We start from the raw sequence: 26,800 nt of genomic DNA on the forward strand, positions 1-26,800 counted from the left end.
TGTGACATATTTCAAAGTTAAACACAGTGGTAATTATTCTGTTACCACATAATAGTTTGCTTTATTTTTCAGGCCATTAAGTACCTAAAATTGCACTTACCTGTACTCTGTCCACACGACTGGCTAAAAGTGAATCAATCCCCATAGACTCATATTACAATAAACAACATTAAAAAGCATAATTGTAGTCTGGTACAAATAGTTTTGTTCTGTAGGTAGGTTCATTATATCTCTACATTGAGATGAGTAACTTCTAAGGGTGGCCGCTTTAGTTCAGATGTGTACAGATGAAGGCAGCTGTAGCCGATTGCAGTGGGTTAGGGCTCACATGTGCTAACTGGAGTCACTAAACTGAACCGAACCTCTTGAACAGGTTTGTGCAGTATTTTATTTTTTTGTTCTCACTTAATATAAATTTATTACTGATTGTCGCATGTTGTGTGATCTTAACCTGAATATCACCAAAATTAAATCAACTTGATTTAAACCACCAAAATGATATCTTGAAAACTGGATGCTACACTGCTAACAAACAGAATTCTCCCTTCAAGGGGAGAGTCACCTGACAAACAACATGGCCTGTGACCCATTTTTGTGGGTGCATTTCTGATATTTTGTCCTGCTCCTTAACATTAACAATTAGCTGCTATGTTTTTTGATTCAACTTTAGGGATGCAGCTTGCCAAGTGGGCATCTTGACCCTATTTTAGCCCCACAACAACCACCTCACACTACCCTGCAGCTGGTCTGGGCTAAATAAGAAAAAAACCAAACAAAGAACGTGTAGGTGAATGGTTGTATTGCGCTTATAGCTACAGTACACAAGAGTATGAGGATTATAAACTTTTTTTTTTGCTTAAATACAAGTTTATATAAAAAAAATCAGTGTCACTATGAAAATAGAGGGTCTTGCTAATTGCATATAATGTGATAAGTCATTCCAAAGTATAGGAATCTTCATGATAAAAACAGTGACTGGAATAACAGCATGACATGCTCTTGCTGTAGTCAGGCTATACATTTAGATTTCAATAGTGTCAACATTGCTATGACTCCTGTACAGCCTGGTCTGGCATCCAGTCCCAGCGCCACACGTGGAGCATGTGGTCATAGAATGAGCAGCTGGCCAGCAGGCAGGACAGTGAGGGAGCATCCTCATCAGGGTTGAGGGTGGGAACTGGAGCAGGGGAGGTCTGAGGTGCTGCAATTCCCTCTGGGATGTATCGACCAGCATCGTCCTCCAGGGAAGTGTCAAAGCTGGCAGTGGGAGATTCATACTGAATCCTTAAGTGTCCTCGGCTCTCTGCAGGGCTTTCCTTTGGTTCTGTGGCAGGCGGGGAACAGGGGGTATGGTCCTCCAGGGACAGCCTGGACCAGTCTGCTCCATATGCCAAGGAACTGTGGAGGATGTATGAGGTTACGATGGGGCATGCTCCTGCACTGCCCTCTGTAAGTAAACAAACAGTAAGTTATTAAAAAAACCACAGATTTCTCCTGGTAAAAACAACCATTTGTACAATATGTGAGGTCTACTGATGTTTCAGGTAGAGAAGGAAGCCTTTCACCATTCAAAGCTATTTACACTGCCAGCCCCATTCACAGAATCTTTCCTATCAAGTACAAACACCATTTTGGCGTGTTTGGCATCCATCTGTTTCAGACAGTTTTTTTTTTTGTGTGTTACACACCCCTTGGCAAACATGGACACGTGTCCATGTTTGATTTGAGAAATTGAGGACACAGAGAATGTCATCAGGAAAGCATTTCGTGAGGCAACAGATTTATAGAGCAGTATGCTCATTTTCCCATACATTATTATAGAGTCAGACTTCTTTTCACGACAAGGAGTGGCTCCCTGCTGGCCATTAGAAAGAATGCAGGTTTAAAATGCTACATGGTTTGCCTTTTCAGGCCTGGACTCTAGTCCATCGTTTTTAAAGAGCCTATAAAAAAAGCAAAAAGGTATATGCTCTGTTGCTTAATTTCTTCAAATTGTGCAGTATCTATAAATAGTAATGATGAGTTCATTAAGCTACCTTTCCGCTCTGAGAAGCTAAAAAGATGGCTAAGATCAATTATAATTAGACAATTGTCAAACAATTCTCATATTTAAGAAGCTAAAACTAGACAGTTCTCTGGAGTCCAAACCAGCTAAACTAGGCAAGAGGCTACAGCCCACGCAGGCTGTCAGTCCAATGGGAGAGACAAAATCACCACATAAAGTGTGAGGTGAAAACTGTGTTTTCACAGGCCTAAAGCTGGTCTAATAGAGATTGAAAATGTGACGTCATTCAAGGGTAAAACCGCAAAGAATTCTGGGAACTCGTGGCAAGAGGTACTAGCGCACGCAGGCTTTCAATTGAAATCAGTTACACAGCGATAAAAAGAAACACAAAAAACTCTCAGAAGCTGTTGTATTATTAACTGCAATAGCCGGTCGCATGACAGCCACGGGAAGCCGACGGGTAAAGAGATCGTTTTTTTATCGGATTACGTCGTTGAAGAGAAATTATTCGAGCCATGTTTCCGAAGTAAAAAGAGGCGACGGATGGCCTGGATTGCAGCCATTCAAAGACCAAATATAACGTCTCAGAACACTCCAGCTCACAGGTTAGTTTGCTCCAAACATTTCCACAAAGGTCAGTCTTCTGTTGTAGTTAATACGTCATTTTATATAACATAATTGGTGATATAGGTTACAAGCAAGTCTGGTGCTGAACAGAAATTGTGGCGCTATGCTCATTTGTTTATTGTGCATAAATAGTGAATTGTCCTGACACAATATTGCGTTTCGCTTCTGTTATTACCATGGTACATTGACAAAAACGTATACTTTTATTCACAGGATAAAACAGGTTTTTTTGTATCACTAATTGCCCAGTACGATTACAGCATACAGTATTATTGTCACTGCTACATTTCTGTAATGCGAACCAGAAATTATTTCCACTACTAATTAATTGCCGTTTAGCTTAAAGGTCCTATTAATAAACGGTTAACGAATGTGTATTTATGAAGACGATTTGTGAGACTGGTAAACTTATGATACGTACGATGGTCTTTCGTTCTACACGGTGCATTTCATGGTCCTGTACCCATCCGTCGGTAAACTGTACCTGGGCTTGTTGCAGTGACCTGAAGTTACTAAACTTCATGAGTGTATGCACTCACTCCAAGAACCGTATAATTATAAATATGAGCGTGGTGAAAGTTGGGCAGCACGCTAACGTATTTTGTCCACTCTGTGTGCTTGTAAGGGTATAAACCTTTCACTCCTTTGATTTTTTTCCTCGTATCTTTTCTTTGCCTTTTCATCAAGTCTGTCTTTGTACAGACCGGCATTGTTATCCTTCGTTTTGTACATAACTTTTTTGGGGGGCAAAGAAAAAGCAAGAAGGTATTGGAACCGGAGAATGAACGTTTTGCGGTGCTGCAAATGCTTGCATTTGATGCGGTACTTGGATTTTTTGCCACGAGTTACCGGCATGCAATGCGCGAAAGTCACGTGGTCTGTCAATCTCTATTCAGAGCGAGCATTTTATTGTTTATCACTTATTCAAACACACCTAGAGCCTGCTGACAGTGAAGGATGTGGAAGTCATTATGCATGCAGGCTGCCAGCAGCAGGTGCTGATGGCTGGGATGCCACTTCAGTCTCCACACTCCACCACCCAATGGAGTCTCACTCAGGGGCTGCCGCATGTTTCGGCCATCCCACAGCAAAACCTGCTCATCGTAACTGTGGAAGGAGAAGTGTGTGAGAGGAGCAACAAGTATACAACTCTTACACAACAACAGCTCAACATCAGGATATTTACCTGCCTGTAGCCAGAATGTGCTCCCGATGAGGGTTGCTGTGAATACTGCACACACCCATCGAGTGCCTTTGAAAGAAAACAACATAAATTTGTGTCTGCACTGTCAAAATGGAATATATACATGAAAACTGATACACTATCAGCCTCACCTTTTACTTATGAAAGTGGGGCTGGAGGGACCGATCCTTAAATCCCAACCTTTCAGTTTACAGTCATCACCACCTGGTGAGAAAACACAACACATGACACAGCACAGGAGAATATTTAGATGGCCGATTTAGAGGCAGCATCAATGTGAGCTCACAAACTACCCGTGTAAGGCACACAAATTGGTGGCACATATGTATGATTTACAGTCAAGATAAAAAAATAAAGTACGCCATATCTGAAATCTAAGGTTTTATATACAAGGACAAAAAAATATCATCTGCTTCTTAGGAGAGGTTACAATTAGGTAAGTACAACATCAGATAAACAACACATGGCATATTACACTGTGTCATTTATTTAACAATAAACCAAAAAGCAGAAGGGATGTGTGAAAAGCCAAGACAATATGCTTCCACAGGAATTAACAGCCTGAGTAGCAGCCAATTAATCATCAGCAATCATCAGCCAGGAGCCGATAATCAAATACTGATTATCGGCTTGACAGTTTTCTGGTCCGGAGCACTCATAAGTGTGTTGCACAAGGCCCAGCAGGAAAGCCGTAAACAATGAACTTAGAGGAGCAATTGTTGCTATTGATTAAACTTGGAAGGGTTATAAGGCCATTTCCAAACAATATGAAATCCATCACTCTACATTGAGAATTATTAGTCACAAGTGGAAAACACTGAAGACAAATACAAATCTTCCAAACAGTGGCGATCCCAGCAAATTGACCCCAAAGTCAGACTGTGCAATGCCGAGTGAAACTCCAAAAAACACTACATTTCAGAATATGTAGGCTTCACTTAGCATGTTAAATGTTAAACTTCTTGATAGTACAATCAGACTGAACAACATTGTCTCATTTGAAAGGGCAAAGAAAACCAAAAACAAATACACACCGCAATATAGCTTAGGTTTATGAAGCTGCATCTGAGCAAACCACAACACTTCAGGAACAATGACTTTTGGACAAGACCAAATTGGAGAGATTTTGCTAGAATGCACAGTACCATATTTGGTGAAGACCAAACATTGCATAGTAGTACAAATACCATCTCATACTGAAGCAGCTTAATAGCATTTGGTCAAGGTGAAACACCAACTCATACCATCTGTCATGGAGCTGTGGTGGTGGAGGGATGATGATTTGAGATTATTTTGCAGGCACAGAACCTGGGAACCTTGATCATGAACTCCTCTGTATACCAAAGAACAGAGGAGTCAAACAGCTAAAACTCAGGACCAAATGCTGTCATACAACAGACGTTGCAATTACCCAAAGAACCTCAACCCAAAGAAACCTGGACTTTAAGACAGCTGTACCCACAAACGTCAATAAACTGCAGTAAAGCAGAATGAGGGCAAGATGCATCCACAATAATGTCAGAGACTAATGAAGTCACACAGAAAATTACTACTTCAAGCTACAGTTGCTAAAATTGGTTCTACAATCTTCTGACTCAGGAGGTGCACTTAAGGTTTTACTCACTGCTTCTGGATTTTGGCTTAGTTTCAAATACATAAATAATGGCATGTGTTGCTCATCTGAGGTAGTAATTTTATCATTTTAGAAGCTGAAAAGGATTCATATGTGAAACCTCAGAACTGAAATAGGATGTACTTACTTAATATTTCAACCTGCTATGATGGGTTTCTTGTTCTTACTCAAAAATTCAGTTATTTGGATTTATGCAAATGATACGTAAGATTCTAGAATACGCTTTTCTTTGTTTGCAACAATTAACACATTCATTTTTAAGAGTGACAGGATATATGTTACCAGAGTACACAAGCTGTGTGTCCCAATAAGAGAAGGCAGAGATCCAGGCCTCAAAGTCATGGGCTTTCCACTGAGACAGTGTTGTTAAAGCACCTTCAGCCAGAGAGAGCACGCTGATGCAGCCTGCAGAGTCACTGCACACAATCCGCACGTCACTGCTGCTGACACGACAGGGTGAGGTATTAATATGAATGATATTTGCACAACATGTGACATTGGCTCTTTTATGGAGGTAGTAGCGTCTCCAGTAAGCTGACCTGTCCAGTCTTCCAGTGGACCAGTCTAATGACAGAGCCAGCCGCTCTGCTCCAACCTCCAGACTACTGAGAGACTGCAGACTGTGGCTACCCTCCTACTGGATACACACATTCATGAGTGCACACCACAACATCAACACAAAACAACAAATGAATGCACATTAGAGCTGAGGCATAAAAACAGCAGCCCTCCTGTAGCCTGAATCTAAAATAGCTGCTGTGCCCATGCACTGCAGCTCCAGCTGTCTGTGTCTGTTACACGGCAATCAAGGCCTTAATGCATATGTTAGTGTGCTAAACCTAGTAAATGTTAAATACAGGCAAAATTAATGAAACACCAAAATCATAGACTCGACTGATCTTGGGGCCAATAAATCAGCTGATATTAACCATAAATAAAGCCATATCTACATTTATAAAAGTCAATAAATATGTAAAAAATAAAGAAAAGTTATACTCTACTCTTCTCCAGTGCACTAATCAATGTGATTGGACAGATTTTGCTGCCCCTTTCATGTTTCTGTTGTTAGATCAGGAAAGCCTCGGTTACCTTAGTGAGCTGACAACCAGTTTTGTGTAACTTTTTATCCTGACTACCAGTGATGGGGTTAAGTGAATCCAGATAATGGAAAAATGTTCTGGGTATGCTGAGATGTCTTCATAATACAGGCCCCACATGCCACTGTCTAAATCTTTTGATGCCACATTTCTCACCTGACTGCGAGACAGTGTGTACAGCTGCAGCTCCCCGGTAGCTGTTGCCATCCCCAGCACTGCTCTGTCTGACACAGGCACGTGGCACCTATGAACACGCATAACAATGAATATGAGGGAAATAACAACAGAAGCCACACTGACCAAATCTGCTTTCTTACCATTTCAAATCTAAAATGGCTGCGGTGTCCATGCGCTGCAGCTCTGTGAGAGGGGGGCACATCGGTCCCTCGTGCCGAAATTCAAAAAGGTAGAGACGACCGATCCTGCTCGGGGTGGCATCTTCTTCCCCTCCCTGCAACATGAGAGCAGAAGTGACACAGAGCAGACATCAAGGTGGGTCCTCATTAACTCCACTGGTTGCTTCATTCGGCTACCAAGTCTAATAAAATGAATGCAGCACTCTGGGCCAGCAGTGTAATTTTTTTTAAGTTAGATGACATAAATGTAATCAAAAATGATTTCCAGGGAGAGTTTAAATGAGCTGCTGTGATCTGGGCCAGTGTGCCTGTATAACAAAGTTAAGTCCGTGTGCTGGTAATGCCATACGCCTATACAGCATTTGTAAGCAAACCGAGTGGCTCCTGAGTGTGTTTACTTTAATTACCAGCTAGCACTAGAGCAAGAGGAGGAAACCAACTTAAAAAACAGAGTTAGCAGGCAATCCTTCTCCTTACATACCTACCTATCAGGTAGGCTGGTTCAGGGGGGGGAGCTTCCTGTGAAACTTTGAGGATTTCTTCTCAACTCACTTCTTTTCACCCCGCACACATTTTACATACCACTGCCACATTGTGTGTATATATATTTATATTTCTCATACATTCTTATATATGTTTATATATGTCTATACTGTGTATTTTGTTGTACAGTTATCTTATTTTCAACTTTAATTTATATATTTTATCTTATTCTTTCCCAGTTAAATTACCCTTCATTCTAATTTGTGTTGTACAGTTATCTCATTCTTAACTTAATTTTTTATATTTTATTTTATTCCTTCCTGGTTAAATTTACCCCTTTTTTATTTTTTCATATTTATTTATTTATTTCCTATCTTATTCATAGCCTTTTTTTTTTTTAAGGTCACGAGCAGTTGTCCAAGCATTTCACTGCATATCGTACTGTGTATGTGACAAATAAAATTTGATTTGATTTTTTGTCATTAAATTGTATCTTCTCTCTCCCACAGTCTGCCCTCATCTTTCCTTTTTCTCTTCTGCTTCCTTTCACAGCTGCCTCTCCCCGAGGCTGCTTCTGTCAGAGGTTTCTTCCTGTTAAAAAGGTTTTTTTCTTTGCCACCATCATATAGTGCTTACTTATAAGGGATTGTTCTAGGGGCTTTTCTCTCCAATACTGTAGGGCTTTTACCTAAATTGAATAGATGTGATGTCACATGAAAACTATGAAAAAGTTGTCTGACGTAATATGTAGTGATGTGACGTTCTGTATCGAGGCTTCGAAGCGTGTGTCGAGTAATTGAGGGGACGTTTCCGCGAAGCGCGTATCGAGGCTTGCTTCATTTATGGGAGGAGCTGAAAATGATGACGTCCGAAGCCTCGCTGCCCGGCTGTACCACGTGACTGGTTCATGAAGCGGTTCGAACTTTGCCGCGAGATATGACAGCGATATAAACCCCTCAGACTTCATTCAAAAATGTAGGTGTTTGATGGAGAGTTGCGGTTAGTGAGAGTTAGAGACAGTTTGGAGGTTTATGAGAGTGAGGAGAGAAAGTCAGGAGAGAAAGTCAGGAGAGAAAGGAGCCAGCTAAGAAGAGGAGGATGTCCTCCCCTGTGTGGGAACATTTTGATTTTATTCCTCCCAACAAGGTATGTAAATTTCTACAGAAGATGTATTTTCATAATACTGATGGTGCAATACAATTTATGTTAAGCTGTCTTTACTTTTGTACAAGGTGAAGTGTTTGCTATGTGCCAGGGAGCTGGGATATAACAACAACACCTCATCCATGCTTAGGCACTACAGAGCTTTGCATGAGAATAAGGGGAACACCGATTGTGGAGCAAGACCAGGTGAACCATCAAATGCCATGATAATATAGCATGCAGTAATGTTACTAAATGATATAACAATATTATACAATGCAATAAGTGACGTGTGTGATATTTATATTTGTGCTTTGTTTTTGTTGTCTTTCCTCAGGAGAACAATCTCAAATACATGAAGACCTGGTTAGCATGGTGATTGAGGACTCCCAGCGATTGTGGAGGACAAAGGATTTAAAAGATTTGTTAAATCATTAAATCCTAGCTATGTTCTCCCCACTAAAAAGGTCATAAAAGCAGTGAAAATTTAGTTTTACAGAATAAAATGTGGGCAGGACTGAGGCTCAAAGCCTCAGTGTGTAGCTGTCCATACCTGAACGTTACAAAAGCACAACCACTGTCCACACCCCAACCTCACCTCACCTCACAGTAAATGATCATTTCCATTTTAAGCATTTCCAAATGATCATTTTCCATACTGTCAGTGTAAATATACACAGTATGCTGCCATCACTACAATATAGATGTTTTACACACTCCTTTTGTTGTTGACATTTACAGGCTGTGTGCAAAAGGCCACACTCTTCAAATTCATGCCAACTAATATTTTTACGTCCAGTAGATGTCCTACTAGAGCAAATGAAGCTTCAAGAAGCTTTGCGCTGGGGTGAACCAATTGGATGAAAAGCTTCAGTGCTTCATGAAGCTTCATCTGCCCATCACTAGTAATATGAAAGCGTTTTAATTTCTTAGAAAACATAGTTAAGGTAATTAGGAAAGAATGCAACAAACATTTTATTTAAGGGGAGCAAGAGCCAATCTATTAATACTGGATTTTTTTAAAATATCAATATCTCCTAGTTTGGAGTAAGGTTTACTGTTAGCATGTACTAACCCTTTATTCTGCTCATATTTATCTTATACTGGACCATGGTGCAGTTTAGCCCCAGTCTGAAATAAGTTCCTTAACGCCTCTGCCTTTAAAACCATCCTGGTTTTAAGCTTACTTTCACACAATTCTTTGGCACTCACAGTCAGAGCTTACAGAGCCATGACTGGAAAAAGGAAACTGACTCAAACCAAGTCCCAGTCTGAAGACTAGGATTACTTGTACATACACTAACCTCATTATTTAAAATGTTGTCCATGTTCAATATGAGAACCAAATACTGGAACTGTATACATATACAAAAAATGTAAAGATTTTAGGTCTATGTAAGTGAACAACTGGAACTTCTGCCCAGACACTGGGTAAATCTATTACCCCACCATTTAAAAAAATAATAATAATAAAAAAAATAAATAAATAAAAAAATCACAGCCCACATTAATATCTATTCCTGACTTGACTTAAATGGTAAAATATACTAACTACTAATGATTCAAAGTAAAACACTGAAGCTTTATATATTATACTTGTCAGCTGACATCAATTGTACAAGCCATCACTTTTTTTTCTTTCTTTTTTTTTTTTAACAAACCAATTACCATAGTGGTCAGAGTTCTCTGGCTTCTTTACTTCTTACTAATCTGGTCTAAATGCTTACAGCCAGCGCTGGAGGTAAGCATTTTAGCCACAAACCTCTTTTAGCAATCCAATCCGGTGATCCAACACCGCCAAAACAGGTGGACAATGTACACGGGACCAAATTCTCATAATTTTAAGCGAAGGAAGGGTGTAAAGACATTTGTATACAATTCTATTCCCATGACAGGTAATGGAATGTAATCTCACCCCTTTCTGTAGCTGATACGTGCCGCAGGCCAGGATGCTGTGGTTGGGTGAAACAGGACACCACTCCACCGCGTCAGCGCTCAACTCCGTGTCGAACACCTGTAGACTGCGGGTCTTCGACTTCCAAGCCATGAATACCTGATGTGCATACCGTTATCCCACGGGTTGCTACAAATTCCAAAATATATCCTGTTACGACTTAGTTGTTAAAAGACCAGTAAACTAGTGCACGACATCTTAAGCATTTTTAGTTAAATTTAATTAACGTAACAAAATGTTTTGGTCGCTAGCTAGCAAGCTGTGAATAACTGGCTGCAGCCTCACAAGAGCAAAAATGTCACCAGTCAGAGATTTATAGCATATTCGTATACCGTATTCCTAACGTTCATATACACATTCTTTGTATATGGGCATTTAAAGTCACTTTTAGTTTAGTTTAATGCCGAATAACCGCAGAGAAACACGTAACAAACAAAACTCACATGTGTGCCAGCCCTGAGACTCGACGCTTTTAGCGTCCTTACGTCATCTCTGAGCGTCACGGTGTTTTTAGGTGCCAAAGTGGGGAATTGCTATTTAAGAAAAAAAGATGATTTATTTATCCTGTATTTGGATACATTCTTTTGTTAAAGGAGTTCAATCAATAATAAAGGTATTGTAAAGAGTTAATATATATTTTTAAAAAGTATGAGACAGAGTTATTTCATGTGGTATGAAAACTGTATCTGTCCTTCACACCAAAATGTGGAACAGAGGCAAGTAAATTAATGCCAGAGTCGGAGGAATGCAGACACATGCCGAGGCATTTTTATTTCTTAATTTTGTTGTGAGGTTTTAGCCTTCGTTTAGAAGACTGTTCCTTGGTTCAGCGTCATTTTTGCGGTATTGTCAACAATAAAAATGGCGACATCTGCTGGTATGAAAGCTTATACCACCGGCTATGGTCAATTTCTATATCGCAGTCGTACTGAAATTTAAGATCTGATTACGATCAGATTTCAAGTTACTGTTTGTGTCTTGCCATGTTGTATTGTTGTTAAATTACAAAAAGTCATACTGCTATAATCTAATGCTTTTCCTATTTCCGTAAAATGACGCGTCTGACGTAAGGTAAGGTCACGTGACTTTGGCGTGTGCCACAACATCTAGTGGATAGTGTTAGAGAGGTCTCCCTCGAGTGTTTCAAATCATAAATAAACGAAATGGATTTCAGCGTGAAGAAATTAGCCTCGGGTGCTGGACTGTTTTTGACACGGGCTGTCCAGGTAATAAATCGCTCGTGAGTGCCGCGAGCGGAAAAGTGTTGTGGCTTTTGCTGTCGCATCCTTTCGCTTTGGTAGTCAGTTGTTACTAGCGTTAATAACAATTTGGTACAGTCGTATATGACTTTGCGGTATAGCGCTATGTCTAACGTGACGCTGCATATCAGCATCTAAAGCAGGTGAAATTGATAAGATATTCAGCTGTGCCTTGCTCGTAGTTTGGGCCAGCGGCGCAGTTCAACATAGGACTGACTGAGTGCTATCTCTGGCAAGCTAGCGTAGCTAATATTAATTATTTCTCAAGTTAAAAGAGGCACAAATATAGTACAAATATAAACGGTTTTTTTTATTATTTGGATTAAGGGTGACAGGGGGACGGAAGTGACAACGATTAAGCACGAGCAGACCATTAACCGGACTCCTTCGTGACGTCACTTTTCTTAATATTACTGTTTTGTTTTATTTTTTTATTCGCATGTATGTGTGTAAAAACTGATTCCATCTCAGAGCAGACAGACGCAGATGTGTTCGAGTACCGTCGTTCACCTGTGAGATGTGTGTTGTTTGCGCTCTGACGCCTCAGTTCACAGAGGAGAAGTTGGGCCAAGCAGAGAAGACCGAGTTGGACGCTCAGTTTGAGAACCTGATCAGCCGGGCAGACTGCACCAAACACTGGACCGAGAAAATCTACAGACAGACTGAGGTCCTGCTACAGCCCAACCCAAGTATGACATCAACATAGAAGTCTTGTTATTATAGGTATTATAGGTGGAAAGAATAATCAATAATCATATTACTTACTAAGGAAATTAAATTATACACTCACTGTCAATTTTATTAGGCACACATACTCATTTTAAAGCAGTTAAACATGACAAATCTTGTCAATAATAATAATAATAATAATAATAATAATAATATACGTATATGTAAGGAACCATATTAATTGATGTGTTATGTAAAGCATGGTGGCACAGTGGTTAGCACTGCTGCTTCACAGTGAGATGGTAGATTTGACCCTCACCTGGCTGGGGCCTTTCTGTATGGAGTTTGCATTGGTGATTCTAAATTGTCTATATGTGTGAATATGAATGTGAATGGTTCTATAAGTGTTGTTGGCCCTGTGACAGACTAGCAACCGGTCCAAGGTGTACCTTGCCTCCCATCCTGTAACAGCGGGGTATCTCGACCCCCCATCTCTAGTGTTGTTAACGGAGGCACCCAAAGCCACCCAAAAGGTACTTGCAGTGTGTCAAATGCACTGTAAGTAATGTTTATTTATATAGCACTTTTCAAGTTGGTGCCACTCACCAGAACAAAGTCATGTGTTTCTGCATGTGAATTTTAATGTGTAGACATTAAATGAGTGCCCACATTGGGATGGCTTTCTGCTTGGAAGTGTTAGCTACCTGGTAATATTGATGAATTGCACTTATAACTTACTTATTACTTACTTATTACTTACAGTATGTTATATAGATTACATCAGTTTACACATCCAAACTCCCAAGACTGGTTTGACTGAGAAATGTCTAGCTTCATGTTAATTAATGTTAAGAAATAACCAACACCAGGATTTATACAGTGTACCTAACTTACAACTAACTAGCTAGCCTTACCTTGCTAACTTGATTTATGTGCTCTGAGAGCATATATTGCTTGGGAGAACAATGTTTTGTGGATGCTTTTTGACCATGCATGAAGGTGCTTTAAGCGGATTGTGTTATAATGTTCATATTGCCATATTTAGTAAGTATTTCATAAGAACAATAGCCCACCCCAGGCTAGTGGTATGCTATGATTATATTAAACTTAAGGGGACTGTCTAAGCCAAGAATCTTAACTGTGATCTAATTACAACATCCTGAGCTATTGATTAAATATATGAAAACAGGAGCTCTAACTTGTCACCGTTTTATTCTGCATGCCACAGTTGATCATACTGGTGAGTATTTCGCCTGCCTACTCTAGTGACCTGCTTTAGAAACCTATCATGTCTCTGAATTATTAGTAGAAAATGAATAATTCCTTAACAGGAATCAGTGTGAAACACAGTCAGTGTTTTGCAGGCTAAGTGCAGATTATCCTGGCAAGTATAGCAACTTTTAAATGCAAAATTTGAGGCATTTATAAGATTTGTATTGATCACTAGCTTTTACAGATTGTATTCAATTATATTGAGCCATCCACTGGATGTAGATGTATGTCTGTATGTACCCTAATAAGAATTCGTGTATCACAAACCATCAAAACCTTGTTAGGGGCAGAGAGATAAATGCTAAAAGTATTTCTTCTGTTAAATTAGTTCTCTAATAGAACAGAATATCACATCTGTGATGAGGATGATAATGACTTTAACCTCTTAAGAGAGAATGACAAAAGAAACTCCACAGAAGATGACACTGGCGGTTGAGAGCTAGTGGAGATAATGCTAAATTTAGAGATGGCAGGGACATTTTAGATTTTAGAAAACATTTGGCTACCCTTTTTCACTGACACCCAGTTCTCCCTCATAGTAGCTATCCATACACTGGACTCCTCTAGTAACTTTTTAGCAGTTTACAATTACCTTCATTTCTACAGCTTATTTTACATTCTTTCATAGTGTGTAGTGGTGTGTGTATTTAAGGAAGATGTAAAGTCAAATTTGTGTACATACATTACCAGTCAAAAGTTTGGACACACCTTCTCATTTAATGTTTTTCTTTATTTTCATGACTACGTACATTGTAGATTCTCACTCAAGGCATCAAAACTATGAGTGAACCCATATGGAATTATCTGGGAATGCTTTGCACACTCTTGGCATTCTGTCGACAATCTTCATGTGGTAGTCACCTGAAATGGTTTTCCAACAGACCTAAACAAATCTCTTCTGCTTGCTACTTTTCCTTAGTAGTGGTTTCTTAGCAGCTATTTGACCATAAAGGTTGATTCACACAGTCTCCTCTGAACAGTCGACGTAGAGATGTACCTGCTGCTGGAGCTCTGTGTGGCATTTATCTGGACTCTGATCTGAGGTGCTGTTAAGTTGTGATTTCTGAGGCTGGTGACTCAGATGTATTTATCCTCAGCAGCAGAGGTGACTGTTGGTCGTCCTTTCCTGGGGCGTTCCTCATATGAACCAGTTTCATCTGAGTGCCTGATGGTTTTTGCGACTGCACTTGGGCACACGTTTAAAGTTTTAGCAATTTTCCAGACTGACTGACTTTCAGTTCTTAAAGTAATGATGGACTGTCGTTTCTCTTTAATTGCTGATTGGTTATTGCCATAGTATGAATTCTAACAGTTGTCAAATAGGGCTGTACCAACCTGACTTCTGCACAACATAAACTGATGGTCCCAACCCCACAAAGAGGGCAAGAAATTCCACAACTGAACCCTGACAAGGCACAAATGTGAAGTGAAAACCATTTAAGGTGACTACATGATGAAGCTCATTGAGAGAAGGCAAAGGGTTTGCAGCACTGTCAACAAAGCAAAGGGTGGTTATGTTCAGAAATCTAAAATATAAGACATATTTAGAGTTAATTATCCGTATCCGTATTCTTTTTTGCTACGTAATTCCATATATCGTGCTTCATATATTTACTGTCTTCAGTATGTATCTACAATGTAGAAAGTAGTAAAAATAAAGAAAAAACATCCTTCAACAGTTCAAACTGTTGACTGATGGTTCAGATAGACGTTTTCTTTATTTGATTTACAGTTTTCCACAAGTAATAAAAAATACATGAAAAAAACTGAGCTAATAAGCAATGTGCTATTCAAGAAAGCTATGATCACTAACAAATGAATGAAAAAACCCACACACAACATCAATAGGCGCAAGCTACAACTTTTTTGGTCATGTTTTTCTCTCTGAGAGCTTCAGTACTATTTCTTATTTGTACTTGTGGAAAACATGTTTACTTTAGGTATGGCCAAGTCATCCACTGGGCTTTATTTTTCCATAATATTCTATGTAACATTAGACTTTTAATAATTGTTACTGTATCGTTAATTCAAACACTGTATTTTCAGTATTTGAATTGAATTTGTTCTAAAACTGCGATTCATTTAATTTATGTTTCTGTTTGACGCAAGCCAAAGGAGCCAGAACACACATTTGGTCCCTGCTGTGCGTAGATCAAAACCTGCTGTTCTGACTTTTAATTCAATTTAATTCAAGTCACTTTTATTCACATATTCACCAATTTACAAGAGTCGCCTCAGTTTACTTTAGATACCTGGCTTCGGGAGGATCAGAAATACGCTGCGAATGGTTGGGTTTAAGGGGAACAAAGAGAGACAGGACAAAAGACAAACTATAGAAGTTACGAAGAGCCGAATAACTCTTCGTCTGAAGTTAGTTTGAAGCCTTAAACTTAAGTAGTGAGCGTGCTAAGTCCAAACTGGTTGCTAGTTCAATAGTAAATGGTAAATGGCCTGCATTTGTATAGCGCTTTTCTAGTCCCTAAGGACCCCAAAGCGCTTCACACTACATTCAGTCATTCACCCATTCACACACACATTCACACACTGGCGATGGCAAGCTACATTGTAGCCACAGCTGCCCTGGGGCGCACTGACAGAGGCGAGGCTGCCGGACACTGGCGCCACCGGGCCCTCTGACCACCACCAGTAGGCAAACATGGGGTTAGTATCTTGCCCAAGGATATTTGGCATGCAGCCTGGGGGACTACAGTGGGACTTCAAGCTTTCAATTAGAAAGTATCTAGTGCTGTTAACTCTTTGTTAATGTTATGGTGACGTGCTAATATAAGTGATGCACTGCTAATGCTGCTAATGTTTTTTTCAAGTGTACATGCTATAGTGCAACAGTAGACTTTGACTCCCTTGTAAATGTTGTGCTTCATGTAGCAAACCAAAGAGGAAATGACAAATGAAGAAGAATGGCTTTTTAAGTTCTGTATTTATGTCGAAAGAATGAGTCAGCATTCAGTAGTGTGCAAAACAGTTGAGCCAACCCTACTTTATTTCTATTTTGCTAGAAAAATGGGGAACATGTATCACAGTTTATTATAACATATGCAACCATGTATGGAGTTACAGTATATAAGGCAAAAACAAAGCTTGAAACTCGGTATTTGGCATGACCACCTTAATTCTACAACACAACCTAAACTGCTTAGCCAAACCTTTCCCATCCTTTTTGACAAGATTCCCAACACCCCAGGATGCAATGCAGTGCCTTAAAAACCAAAATGGCACACTCTGAGAATGATAAGTTATGAGGATGGGACTGAAAATGAGTGAAAAAGCAGTGAATTTCTAAAGAAAAACTCTAAAATACCCAGAGAAAAGCTGGGAAAAAAGCCAATAAAAAAACCAATAAAAAGTGTCCTAAATCACTCAGTCACTAGTTTCAGGTCTAACTGAATAAAACAAATTATTTGAGTGAAAAAGGAGGATAAAGCTGGTTTTGCTTTGCCGTGTCATTCACAAGACACCTGTTTTTTCAGTCTGATCCAGATTGTTTGATTCCAAAGCACCATAATGGTGAGGGCTAAAGTCCTCAGATTGAGGCTTCATAGCGAGACCTCACTTTCTAATGGGTGATGCTGCTATGTCCTGCTGCTATGCCCATCTTTTATATTTAGTTTGTGTGCACAACAGTCTGTTGGTAAAAGTTGTTAGTTTCTCTTTGGCTTTGGTTATGTAGAGCTGAGCAGCAGAATTTTAGTTTGTATGAAATGGCTGTGTGAAGGAGTTTATGAGAATCAGTGACTCAAACATATCATCGTACTGTAAGAAGAAAACAACATTTTGCTTTGAGTCATCACAGTGTCTGAGCTTTTGTACATTAATTCAGCAGTTTGGCTCCATATTTAGAGTTTCAAGCATAATAGATTACATTCAGGTAATTAAAGGCTTACATGACGTAAAATGTTTGTTCTGAGGAGCTTCTGATGTTGGGCTTGTGTCAAACAATTTCATTCTACGCTATAAGGCTGCAGTAAGTGGGTTTTATGTACTGACTACATTGCGGTGGACAAAATAACAGAAAACTTAGAATTCATTGTCAATTCAATGACCCTTATCTGGTATGTTTTGGAGGTTATTTTGTTATGTTTTTTCACCATAGTGAAAATGTGAGTAGCATCCATTCAACCTTTTCCTGTTGCAAAGTATTCATGCTATTTTGTCTCCCTGCGTTTTCCATGTGTTTCTTTTCATTTACAGTTGCTGCAGCCAGACATAGAAACATCTCATATAGAAATTAAATGAAATTAAATGAAGACTACACCCAGAAATGCTTTGTATTGTCTTGCCACACTGTGTTACCTGCAGTGCCTCATAGGGGAAACTTTCCCTGCATGCCAAGTGATGCACATTTGCACCAAAGTTTGAAGGGTTTTTCCTTCACCTATGCACCACCTCGCTACCAGATTCCATGATATTCAGAGATGTAGTTTCACATGGTTTTGAACAACAGCAGCACTTGCTTTGACAAAGGAAATGTATTATATATATGGCTGAATACATCTTACTTAAGTACTGTTCTAAAATGAAATTATCACTATTATCACTCTTTGCATTTCATGCAACTTTGAAATTTTACCCTACTATGTTTCAAAAAGAATTTGTTTTTAGCCACAAGGAGGCTGAGAAGTGTCAAAATGGATATTTACCAAAGAGGTTACAGGTTATTAAACAGTAATAGTGGTGGCTGTTTATTTTGCTGAAAGCTGTCCACCCTGTAATTCGGTCTGTCTGTTGTGCTGAGCATTCTGAAGGGTTTGACCACACAGGGTCATTATTTCTGAATATAGTTTTCATTTAATCAGCATGTGGGTAAGAATTTCAACTGGTTCTTTATTTCTCAGTTGTGCCATGAATAAACTCTTCTTTATTTTTCACTGCAGGTGCCAGAATCGAGGAGTTTCTTTTTGAAAAACTGGACTGGAAGGTGCCGTCCAGGATTACTAATGCAGAGCTGCTGGGTCAGTATATGCAGGATGCAGCAAAAGAGTTTGATCTTGGAATGCCATATGGTGAGTATAAAAACGCCCAACAAACAAAGTCCTAGGAGTTAATAAAAATAAATGAGTGAGTTAATTATTGATTTAATTCTGTATCAGGAAAAACAACTGGAGGTGGCCCAGAGTTCTAATGATAAAGAAATCTATTTGTCATATTTCTCCCATACTGGATTTTCTTTATTGGCTTCCTGTTAAATCCAGAATTAAATTTGAAATTCTTCTACTCGCAAACAAAGTCTTGAATAATCAGGTCCAGTCATATGTGAAAGACATTATAATACCGAGCATGTTAGAGCTCTATTTGTACAAGCTACAGACTTGTGGTTGCTAGAGTTTTTAAAAGTGGAATGGGAGGCAGAACTTTGAGGTATGAAAAACCTGGCTTTCCTGTGGAACCAGGCCAGGTCTCCGTGTTTTGGAGACAAACACCCTCTCTAATTTTGAGACTAGACTTTAAACTTTACCTTTTGATAACTCCAAAAAGGTTGATTCTGTTCACTAGTAACGTAGTGTTTTCAGTGGGAGAAAGGTTTCGTCACTCATCCAAGTGACTTCTACAGTCTCAGCTGACTGCAGGTTTCCCCAAACTTATAAACAGTACATTTGCACAATGACTGAAACTAGCAGCACTGAATGAACAATGAGCTGTGAGGTCAGTTTGATCATTATTATGCAAATTCTCATGACCATTGATCAACAACTACTGAACAAAGCCCACTGATCAATGGCCATGAGTACCATTCACAGAGAGTTGGGGAATGGCTGCAATCACAGCATTGTGAGATGGCGATAGATGTACCCTTCGGCCCCCTCGTTGATTCAGAGATGGTCTTTCCCTTTTCACACAAATAGCCTCCATGACTCCTTGACTTGTGTACATCCTCATCATTGAAAGAGTGTCAACTGGCCTGCAGAGTCCTGGCCTGACAAGGTGAATCTTGTGTGTTGTGCCATCCGCTTTACCAGAGGTTGTTTGGTTTCCCCACTGTATAAATCCTAGCAATCCTCCTGGCACTTAACAGCGTACACTACATAACTCTGTTTGTGTCGGGGGAACAGATCCTTGGGGTGGACCAATTTTTGGCGCAGCAATTTTTAAAGTTTAAAAGCCACAGAGACGCGGTATTAAGAAAAAATGTGTCTCAACTGTTCCGATACTCCTGTCACATACGGGATCACTGCAGGTTTTCATTTAGGCAGCAGTTGTCCTTCTCTCCTTGATTGACTGGAGCTTTCTTGAGGCGCCTGCCCAGCTTTCACAGCCCATTGTTTATTCAGTGGGCTAGTTTCAGTCATTGTGCAAATGTTCTCTTTATAAGGTTGGGGAAACCTGCAGTCAGCTGAGGCTGAAGAAGTCACTCGGATGAGTGATGGAACCTTTCCCCCCTTTAAAACGCTACGTCCAGATGAGCAGAATCAACCTTTTGGGATTTCCTTACCTGGATGATTGAGCATGACGACACCTTTTGATAACATTTATCAAGATGTTGGTTCAGGTGACTCTGAACCTTCTGTTAGTTATGACACTGTAAACTCAAGCTGTCCCCATGATGCACTGTATGTTTTCTTCTGCTTGTTTTACATTTTGTCTTGCCTCTCCCATAGTGTGTGTTCTATGTTCATTATGCTCTCTTATTGGTTTTCTCTTTCCCCTCACCCCCAACCTGTCGGGGCAGATGGCTGCCCTGCAAACCTGGTTCTGCCTTCCTGTTAAAAGCGAGTTATAACTTCCTTCTCCTGCAAAGTGCTTACTCATACTATTTCATTTGGTTCACCTTTTCAGAATACTGTAGAGTCTTTACCTTACAAGTGCCTTGAAGCGACTTTTGTTATTTGTATATGTTGGTATTAGCTTACATGGATATAGCCAACATTTCTGCCAAAATGGCAAATATGCATCGGGAAGAGTTGAAGCAAGTAATTCTTGCAAGCATGATGTAACTAGAATAATTCAATACTGAGAGAGTAAGAATATAGTGCTCTGAAAAAAGTGAAGCCAATAAGGAGATTGTCACGGCGAGTGAGATGAGCCGTGTGGAAAAGGAAAAAGAAGATCCAAACGCAGGCAGTCGCTAAGGTGTGAAGGTGATTTAATGAACACGAAATATAGAGAGGCAAACGGCAAAACGGAAAACTAAACTATACTGGGACAACTAAACTACAGAGCATGAACAAGAACACGAATATAAAGGAAGGAAGACGATGGTACATGATGGTGACGGCAGGGAACACACGGATGAAGCATGGTGGGAACGCAGACGGACCAGCAACTACAATGACAGAGGACACGACTTAAATACACACAGAGAAACACGGGAATTACACACAGGTGGTGGACACAGCTGGGAATAATCAACAAGACGAGACAGAGGGAAAACTGAACACACTCACATGAGACTCAAACCTTCACAATAAAACAGGAAATGGGAACACTACAGGAAGACGCAGACCTGACACTGAGAGACAGACGGAGAATGACACATGGAACCTGAACTAAACTAAACGTGAGATACAACCGAGAACAAATCCTTAACATGAATAAACAGAAACAGAATTCTAATAATAATAATAAACCTCATAGTGCCCAAAACCACGACAATTATCCAAAAATAAACTAACAATCCAAAACTCAAAATACTGGGTCGAAACTGACCCAGAACCGTGACAGAGATTGCTTTATCCGTTCTCTTGCTAACAAAAATTTGTTAATTTCCAGAAGTTTCTGTTCCGCTGGAGGTAGTTTTTTCTGAGTTGTCTTTCTATGTATAGAAAGACATAGAAAGAAAATACATATTTGTCTTGCATAACTCTCTGTTCTGTCACCATGTAGGTCACTCTACTGCATAATACAGGCATATGTGTCAGATCATGATCCTTGTGATCATGTCCCTGTGTGGAAATCTAAGAATCAATACTGCTTTGAATGAGCTAGTCTGTGCACCTCATTCTGTTGCTGCATCAATAGTCAGGGCCAAATGTGACTAGTGTCACAGAGGAGGAATTCCAGGTCTCAAAAAATCAATAGGAGAATGAGATTTATGCAGGAGCACTTAACTTATCATTTAGATCTCCTTCCCAGACATTTAGAGTGAAACTCCCAAGAAGTTATTTGTTGTATCCCCTGGACAGAGCAAAGAAGACAAGGGACTTGGTATTGGAATGAAGAAGTACAGGACAGTATTAAAAGGAAGAAGTCAGCAAACAAGTGGCATGAAAATAGACAGGAATATTTGGAGGTTAGGTGTAAAGCAAAAAAAGGGCTTATAGTAAACTGTATGTGACGAAGGACAAAGGACTTGTATCGATTGGATAGCCAGAGAGATAAAGCACAGAGATGGAAATGTATCAAGGAGTAAAGCGTGTGTTGAGAAGATGGAACATGGAAAATGAGAGAAGGAAAGTTTGTGAATCAGGAAGCGTAAAGAATTAGTAAGAAGGGCAAGGCAGCTATTTAAATGTTGAAGCGTGGAAAGGCGATTGGTCCAGTGACATGTGGGGGTATGGAGATGTCTAGGAGAGAAGACAGTGGGCAGCCTGAGAAATAGAGAAGTGTACCGATTTTCAAAAACAAGGGTGATGTGAAGAGCTATTGTAATGTCAAAGGGATAAAGCTGGTCAGCTATATAATTGGGGTATGGGTAAGAGTTGTTGAAGCTAGATTAAGAAGAGAGGTGATGATCAGTGAGCAGCAGTATGGCTTCTTGCCAAGAAAGAGCGCTACAGATGCAATGTTGCCTTTGAGAGTTTTGATGGAGAACTATAGAGAAGGTCAGAAGGAGTTGCACTGTGTCTATATGCAGATCAGGCAGGAGTCTCTGTGAACTATGATGTTTGCCAGGACTATGACGTTTGTTTGTGATCTGTGAGAGTTGGAGCAGGTGGAGGTATGAGGACAATCAGTAGAAACAGTACAGAATACATGTGTATGAATGAGAGGGAGGCAGGGGTAACAGTGAAGCTGCAAGAAGCACATGATGAATGTAGATGAGTTTAAATGCTGTCCGAAGCAATGGACAGTGTACATGAAAGGTGAAGAAGAGAGTGCAGGTAGAGTGGATGGACATATGTGTCAGGGCTGATCCGTGACAGAAAGATGGCAAGAGTGAAAAGGAAGGTTTAGAAGATGGTTTGATTGGATTTCCGGATTTCATGAGCTTTAACATGAAAAGTTTCCAAAATGTATACTGTAGGTAGAACAGCACAACATGTTTTTCACATTGTGTGATGTCTCATATATATGAAATGGATTCTTGTATATAATAATTTTTCTGCAAAAGTTGTTAAATCAACAGATACCTTGATATATCACATAAATCTATAAAATAAATACATAAAAAACAACTACAAAATTATGCCAAGCCAAATGAGGGATGCTACTTCCGAACTCATGTAACTGCATAATGGAATATCTGATTGGTCCCAAATTGGATATGACAGTTGACACTGGCTTCAGCTGTGTGTCTGAAAAAACTTCTGCAAATAAATATAATCATCACTACCCATTTGAGCATTACAGTGTACTGTAGGTAGGTCTGGCTGTGGTTTGTCCACGTGGTGTTGCTGCAGCACAGAAAAAGCTGCTGCTGCTGCGAGGGCATAATCAATGCCAAACACCATGCTGCCTCATTAATTTCAAATGGATTAAAGCAGACAAACAGAACAGAAGTATAGTAGTTAGGATTCATGAATGTTTTCCTTGAGCTGTTAACAGCACACTTATAAAATCATCGTAATAATACACACTGAAGGAAAGGCATGAAAATGTAACATAAACACCGTCACCTCATTTTTTACTGGAACTGTAATTGTGGAAACAATAATTTCTTTGTTCTAAACTTAAATTTTATAGTTTAATCCATTTTATTCTGCTGCAACCAGATGCAAGTGTGCAAAGGCTACACTAGCATGTGCACATGGGCATGCCATGACATTCATTCAAAAAAGTTTCAATTCTCTCTTCTTTACCAATGCTATGGTGTACTTACAGCATGATGGGAGTCTTTTTGGTGAGTAGATCTAATGTGTTTCTTCCAGGGAACACTTTGGAGAAGGTGGGGGAGTGTGAGAAAAGATTAGGAGAAGCAGAGAAGGAGTTCCTCCAGACGTCAGCCATCAGCTTTCTTACACCCCTCAGGAACTTTCTGGAAGGAGACTGGAGAACTATTTCAGTGAGTCTGGAATATCACATCTATTCCAATGCTGTTTGAGTCATACATCCAATATACACAATATACCACACACTGTATCACGACAAAGTGATTCTGTGATACTCAGTATGTTGCAAGACAATAATGTGCAATACATCTTGATATCAGTATAACTGAAAAAAGAAAAATCTCTATGAACATGTCAAAAAACATTATGTATGCCATTGGTGTGTGTATCTGTGTATTAACTTTATTATTCAATTTATTAGCTCTTCAATGTTCACATCTGCGAGTTCTTTATTTTTCTTGTTAGTGAGCTTTTGTTCATTTGTCCCCTCACTGAGTAAGAAGGAATCATGAAGAAATTATATTTATCCAGTGAATCACTAACCTATTGCAAAAGAGAGCAAAATGATATAGACCGTATATAAAAGATGGACGAACTTCCTGAAGCCAACATGGAAGTTCCAGAAGGGATGAACTCCTCTGTATGCACTGGGGGGAAAAGACATTTTATCTCACATGATGGGATTATGGTCTCAATCGCTAGTTTCAAGTCTTATTGAAAAAATCAGTGTTTGGGTTTTTTTTGTAAATTGTGTTACTAATTCCTGTGGCAAATTTCCATAAAGAAATGTTATGTTTTCAGAATGAGTTGGTGAAAGCTGAGTCATTAAGCAGACCTCATGTCCACTACTTCAGAAGTGCTGCTGCACACCTGAGCTGTGGGTTAGAGGAGGATCTGCAAACTGAGGCCACTTGCATCACAGAATATTGCACAATCATCGTGACCTTGGAACGTTACTTTATTCAAAAGCTTTCTTGCCACTGTCTGTAAATGAATATGACCTTGAATGTGACCTAAAGAAAGGTGACAAAAACAGGATGAATGTCTGATGAGCTTGCCACTCCTGCTTCTCACCAGCGACTTGTTGGAAGGCTCCTGTACATCAGAGCTGCTAGATACCATGCGAGGTCTGCTTATGATGCTTGTATTTTCTCCACTTGATATTGCTTAAGATTACAAACAATGAAGACAAAATTAGGAAGGCTAATTAACCTCAAGTAGTATTTTACCTTGCCAAAAACCAAAGTCAGGTCACTGCATAGAGACAATTTAGCTTTAAAAGATACTATAAGTATACATCAGCCAGTATGTTTAAATACTGTTTTTCACTGTTTATAAACTGCCAGTGAGCAATCGAGTGTTTTCCTTGTAACATATGAGCAAACCAGCAGAGGTCAGCATTGTTGTTGTTTCTATGTTGTCTGACACCACAGCATGTATTAAATGTTACATGTCCCAGTAAGTTAGTAGCCTTATAACCTGCTTGAACTATAAACGTTGCTTTTTTTGTTAAATTTTGTGATTAGGACTAAATCAGATGATTCCCTTAGCTTTGCTGCTACAGGCTGCTTGAAGACTTCCCATGATGCATTTGGCATTTCTCATTCACTCATGTATTTAAATGCTACTTCTGCATGTCATTAACGTTTGCCTGCTGCTTAGTTTGTGTTTTGTGCTTTTCACGGTATAGAAAGAACGTCGCCTTCTGGAGAATCTTCGCCTGGACCTTGATGCCTGTAAAACACGAGTGAAGAAGGCAAAGGTGGCTGAAGCAAAGGCCGCGGTGAGTTCATAAGCAGCTCACAATCAAATTCCCACACGCATTCCCTCAATAATTCAGATGATTAATCTTTGGCGATGCTTGGATTAACCATAACTAACTGTTTATGCATTCTTTGCAGTGCGAAGGGGAAGTGAGTATTGAGGACATTTCTTTTAAACTCTTGGATGCACGTCTTGGGTTGTTTTTCTTGTCATACTTGTTTTGGCTCGATTCAATTTTCTGCTGTTACTGCAGGTTTTACTGTTAATAAGTGAAGTTTTCACAGACAAGGCTTGACTATTACATTACGACGGAATGTGGCGATTAGTCAAATTTGGCAAACTGTGTTAATTGAAAGCAACTCACACATGTCACACGTGTCATTTACCATTTGGTATCTCACCTGGAGGCCCCTCTGCATGGATTCTATATGTGTAGTTTTTATGATTTGGTCGTTGATATTTTGGTTCTTCACAGCAGATATGTGATTGGCTGTCACAGCAAGCTACTTGGGAGCAGATTTATTTAACATAAACAAGACTTAATGACTGTCTTAAACTCACTGTTGACCATGACACAATTCAGGAACTGAGAACATTGCACAGTCCCTCTTTAGCATACCCTGACTCAGTTATTGCAACCTATTAGGCAGGAAATACAGAAGGCACACCACAAGACCACAAAAACAGTGGGAATGTTCAATGAGCTGACTTTACCGGAAATAAAGTCAGCTCTCCTACTTCCTGGCAGCGTGGAAGGAATGCTCGCCTCCGCGATGAACAATGTATTCAGTTCATAAAGGGTAAATGTGAGGTTTTTTTCAATTCAGCCTGCATCAATTTTTCTTTAAAAGAACATTAGTTGCCCTCTTTTGTATAAACTAACAAATCAGCTAAATAAATAAATAACATACCTGAATTTCTTTGTATTTTCCTTTAGTTGTTGTTCTAATGTCCTTAGTGTGCTGCTACTTTGATCCTTAAGTGAATCAGTATTATCAGGATTACACGATGGATTGGATTGGACTTGGATTTCTTAAGCAGAGTATGGAGAATGCATCCCTGGTTAATATTGCAGTGACTTTTCTTTACAAATATCCTAACTTAGTGCTCATTTTCACTGAAGATTGAGAATATTTTCATGGATACACAGATAGATACTGTGTATGGATGGAAATCTCTATTTTGTCCCTACGGCCTCTAGGACTCTGTTCAATTTCCGCATCCATACAGTGTATATATATATATATGTGTATATATATATATATATATATATATATACACAGGGAGATGTAGGATCTGTCTTTGTCACTGCCACCTTTCTCAGCACTGG

General features: G+C 39.5%; 2 protein-coding genes across 5 annotated transcripts in view; one reads left to right on the plus strand and one right to left on the minus strand.

Moving 5' to 3' along the window:
- Positions 1–766: 766 nt before the first annotated feature.
- On the minus strand, positions 767–10,982 carry dph7 (diphthamide biosynthesis 7). The gene is made up of 10 exons (XM_006797572.3): positions 10,946–10,982; positions 10,464–10,631; positions 6,884–7,017; positions 6,723–6,810; positions 6,009–6,103; positions 5,752–5,909; positions 3,968–4,040; positions 3,819–3,884; positions 3,567–3,739; positions 767–1,447 (listed from the first exon to the last, which is right to left on the minus strand). The coding sequence occupies exons 2-10, from the start codon at positions 10,593–10,595 to the stop codon at positions 1,047–1,049; spliced, it is 1,320 nt and encodes a 439-aa protein (XP_006797635.2). The 5' UTR covers positions 10,596–10,631; positions 10,946–10,982; the 3' UTR covers positions 767–1,046.
- Positions 10,983–11,588: 606 nt separating this feature from the next.
- LOC102796483 (endophilin-B2-like) overlaps positions 11,589–26,800 on the plus strand; it is a 30,762-nt gene continuing 15,550 nt past the window's right edge. Inside the window, exons 1-7 of one of the 4 annotated variants that reach the window (XM_087848988.1) lie at positions 11,589–11,728; positions 12,309–12,450; positions 13,659–13,670; positions 18,595–18,723; positions 23,746–23,879; positions 25,397–25,489; positions 25,608–25,619. In XM_087848988.1, coding sequence (XP_087705114.1) covers positions 11,666–11,728; positions 12,309–12,450; positions 13,659–13,670; positions 18,595–18,723; positions 23,746–23,879; positions 25,397–25,489; positions 25,608–25,619 — 585 coding nt within the window. In that variant the 5' untranslated portion in view covers positions 11,589–11,665. The remainder of the gene's footprint in view (positions 11,729–12,308; positions 12,451–13,658; positions 13,671–18,594; positions 18,724–23,745; positions 23,880–25,396; positions 25,490–25,607; positions 25,620–26,800) is intronic. The other 3 variants (XM_087848990.1, XM_087848989.1, XM_087848991.1) reach the window with 3 other exon arrangements.

Source organism: Neolamprologus brichardi, chromosome 12 (genome assembly GCF_056152115.1).
Source record: "Neolamprologus brichardi isolate AB-2024 chromosome 12, ASM5615211v1, whole genome shotgun sequence".
Taxonomy (NCBI): domain Eukaryota; kingdom Metazoa; phylum Chordata; class Actinopteri; order Cichliformes; family Cichlidae; genus Neolamprologus; species Neolamprologus brichardi.

Coding starts and splice junctions, on each gene's coding strand:
- dph7 (XM_006797572.3), bottom strand. CDS start 10,595: ATGGCTTGGAAGTCGAAGACCCGCAGTCTACAGGTGTTCGACACGGAG. Junction 6,811..6,883: donor GCCATTTTAGATTTGAAATG/GTAAGAAAGCAG, acceptor GCGTGTTCATAG/GTGCCACGTGCCTGTGTCAG. Junction 4,041..5,751: donor CACACAGCTTGTGTACTCTG/GTAACATATATC, acceptor TTTTCTCACCAG/GTGGTGATGACTGTAAACTG.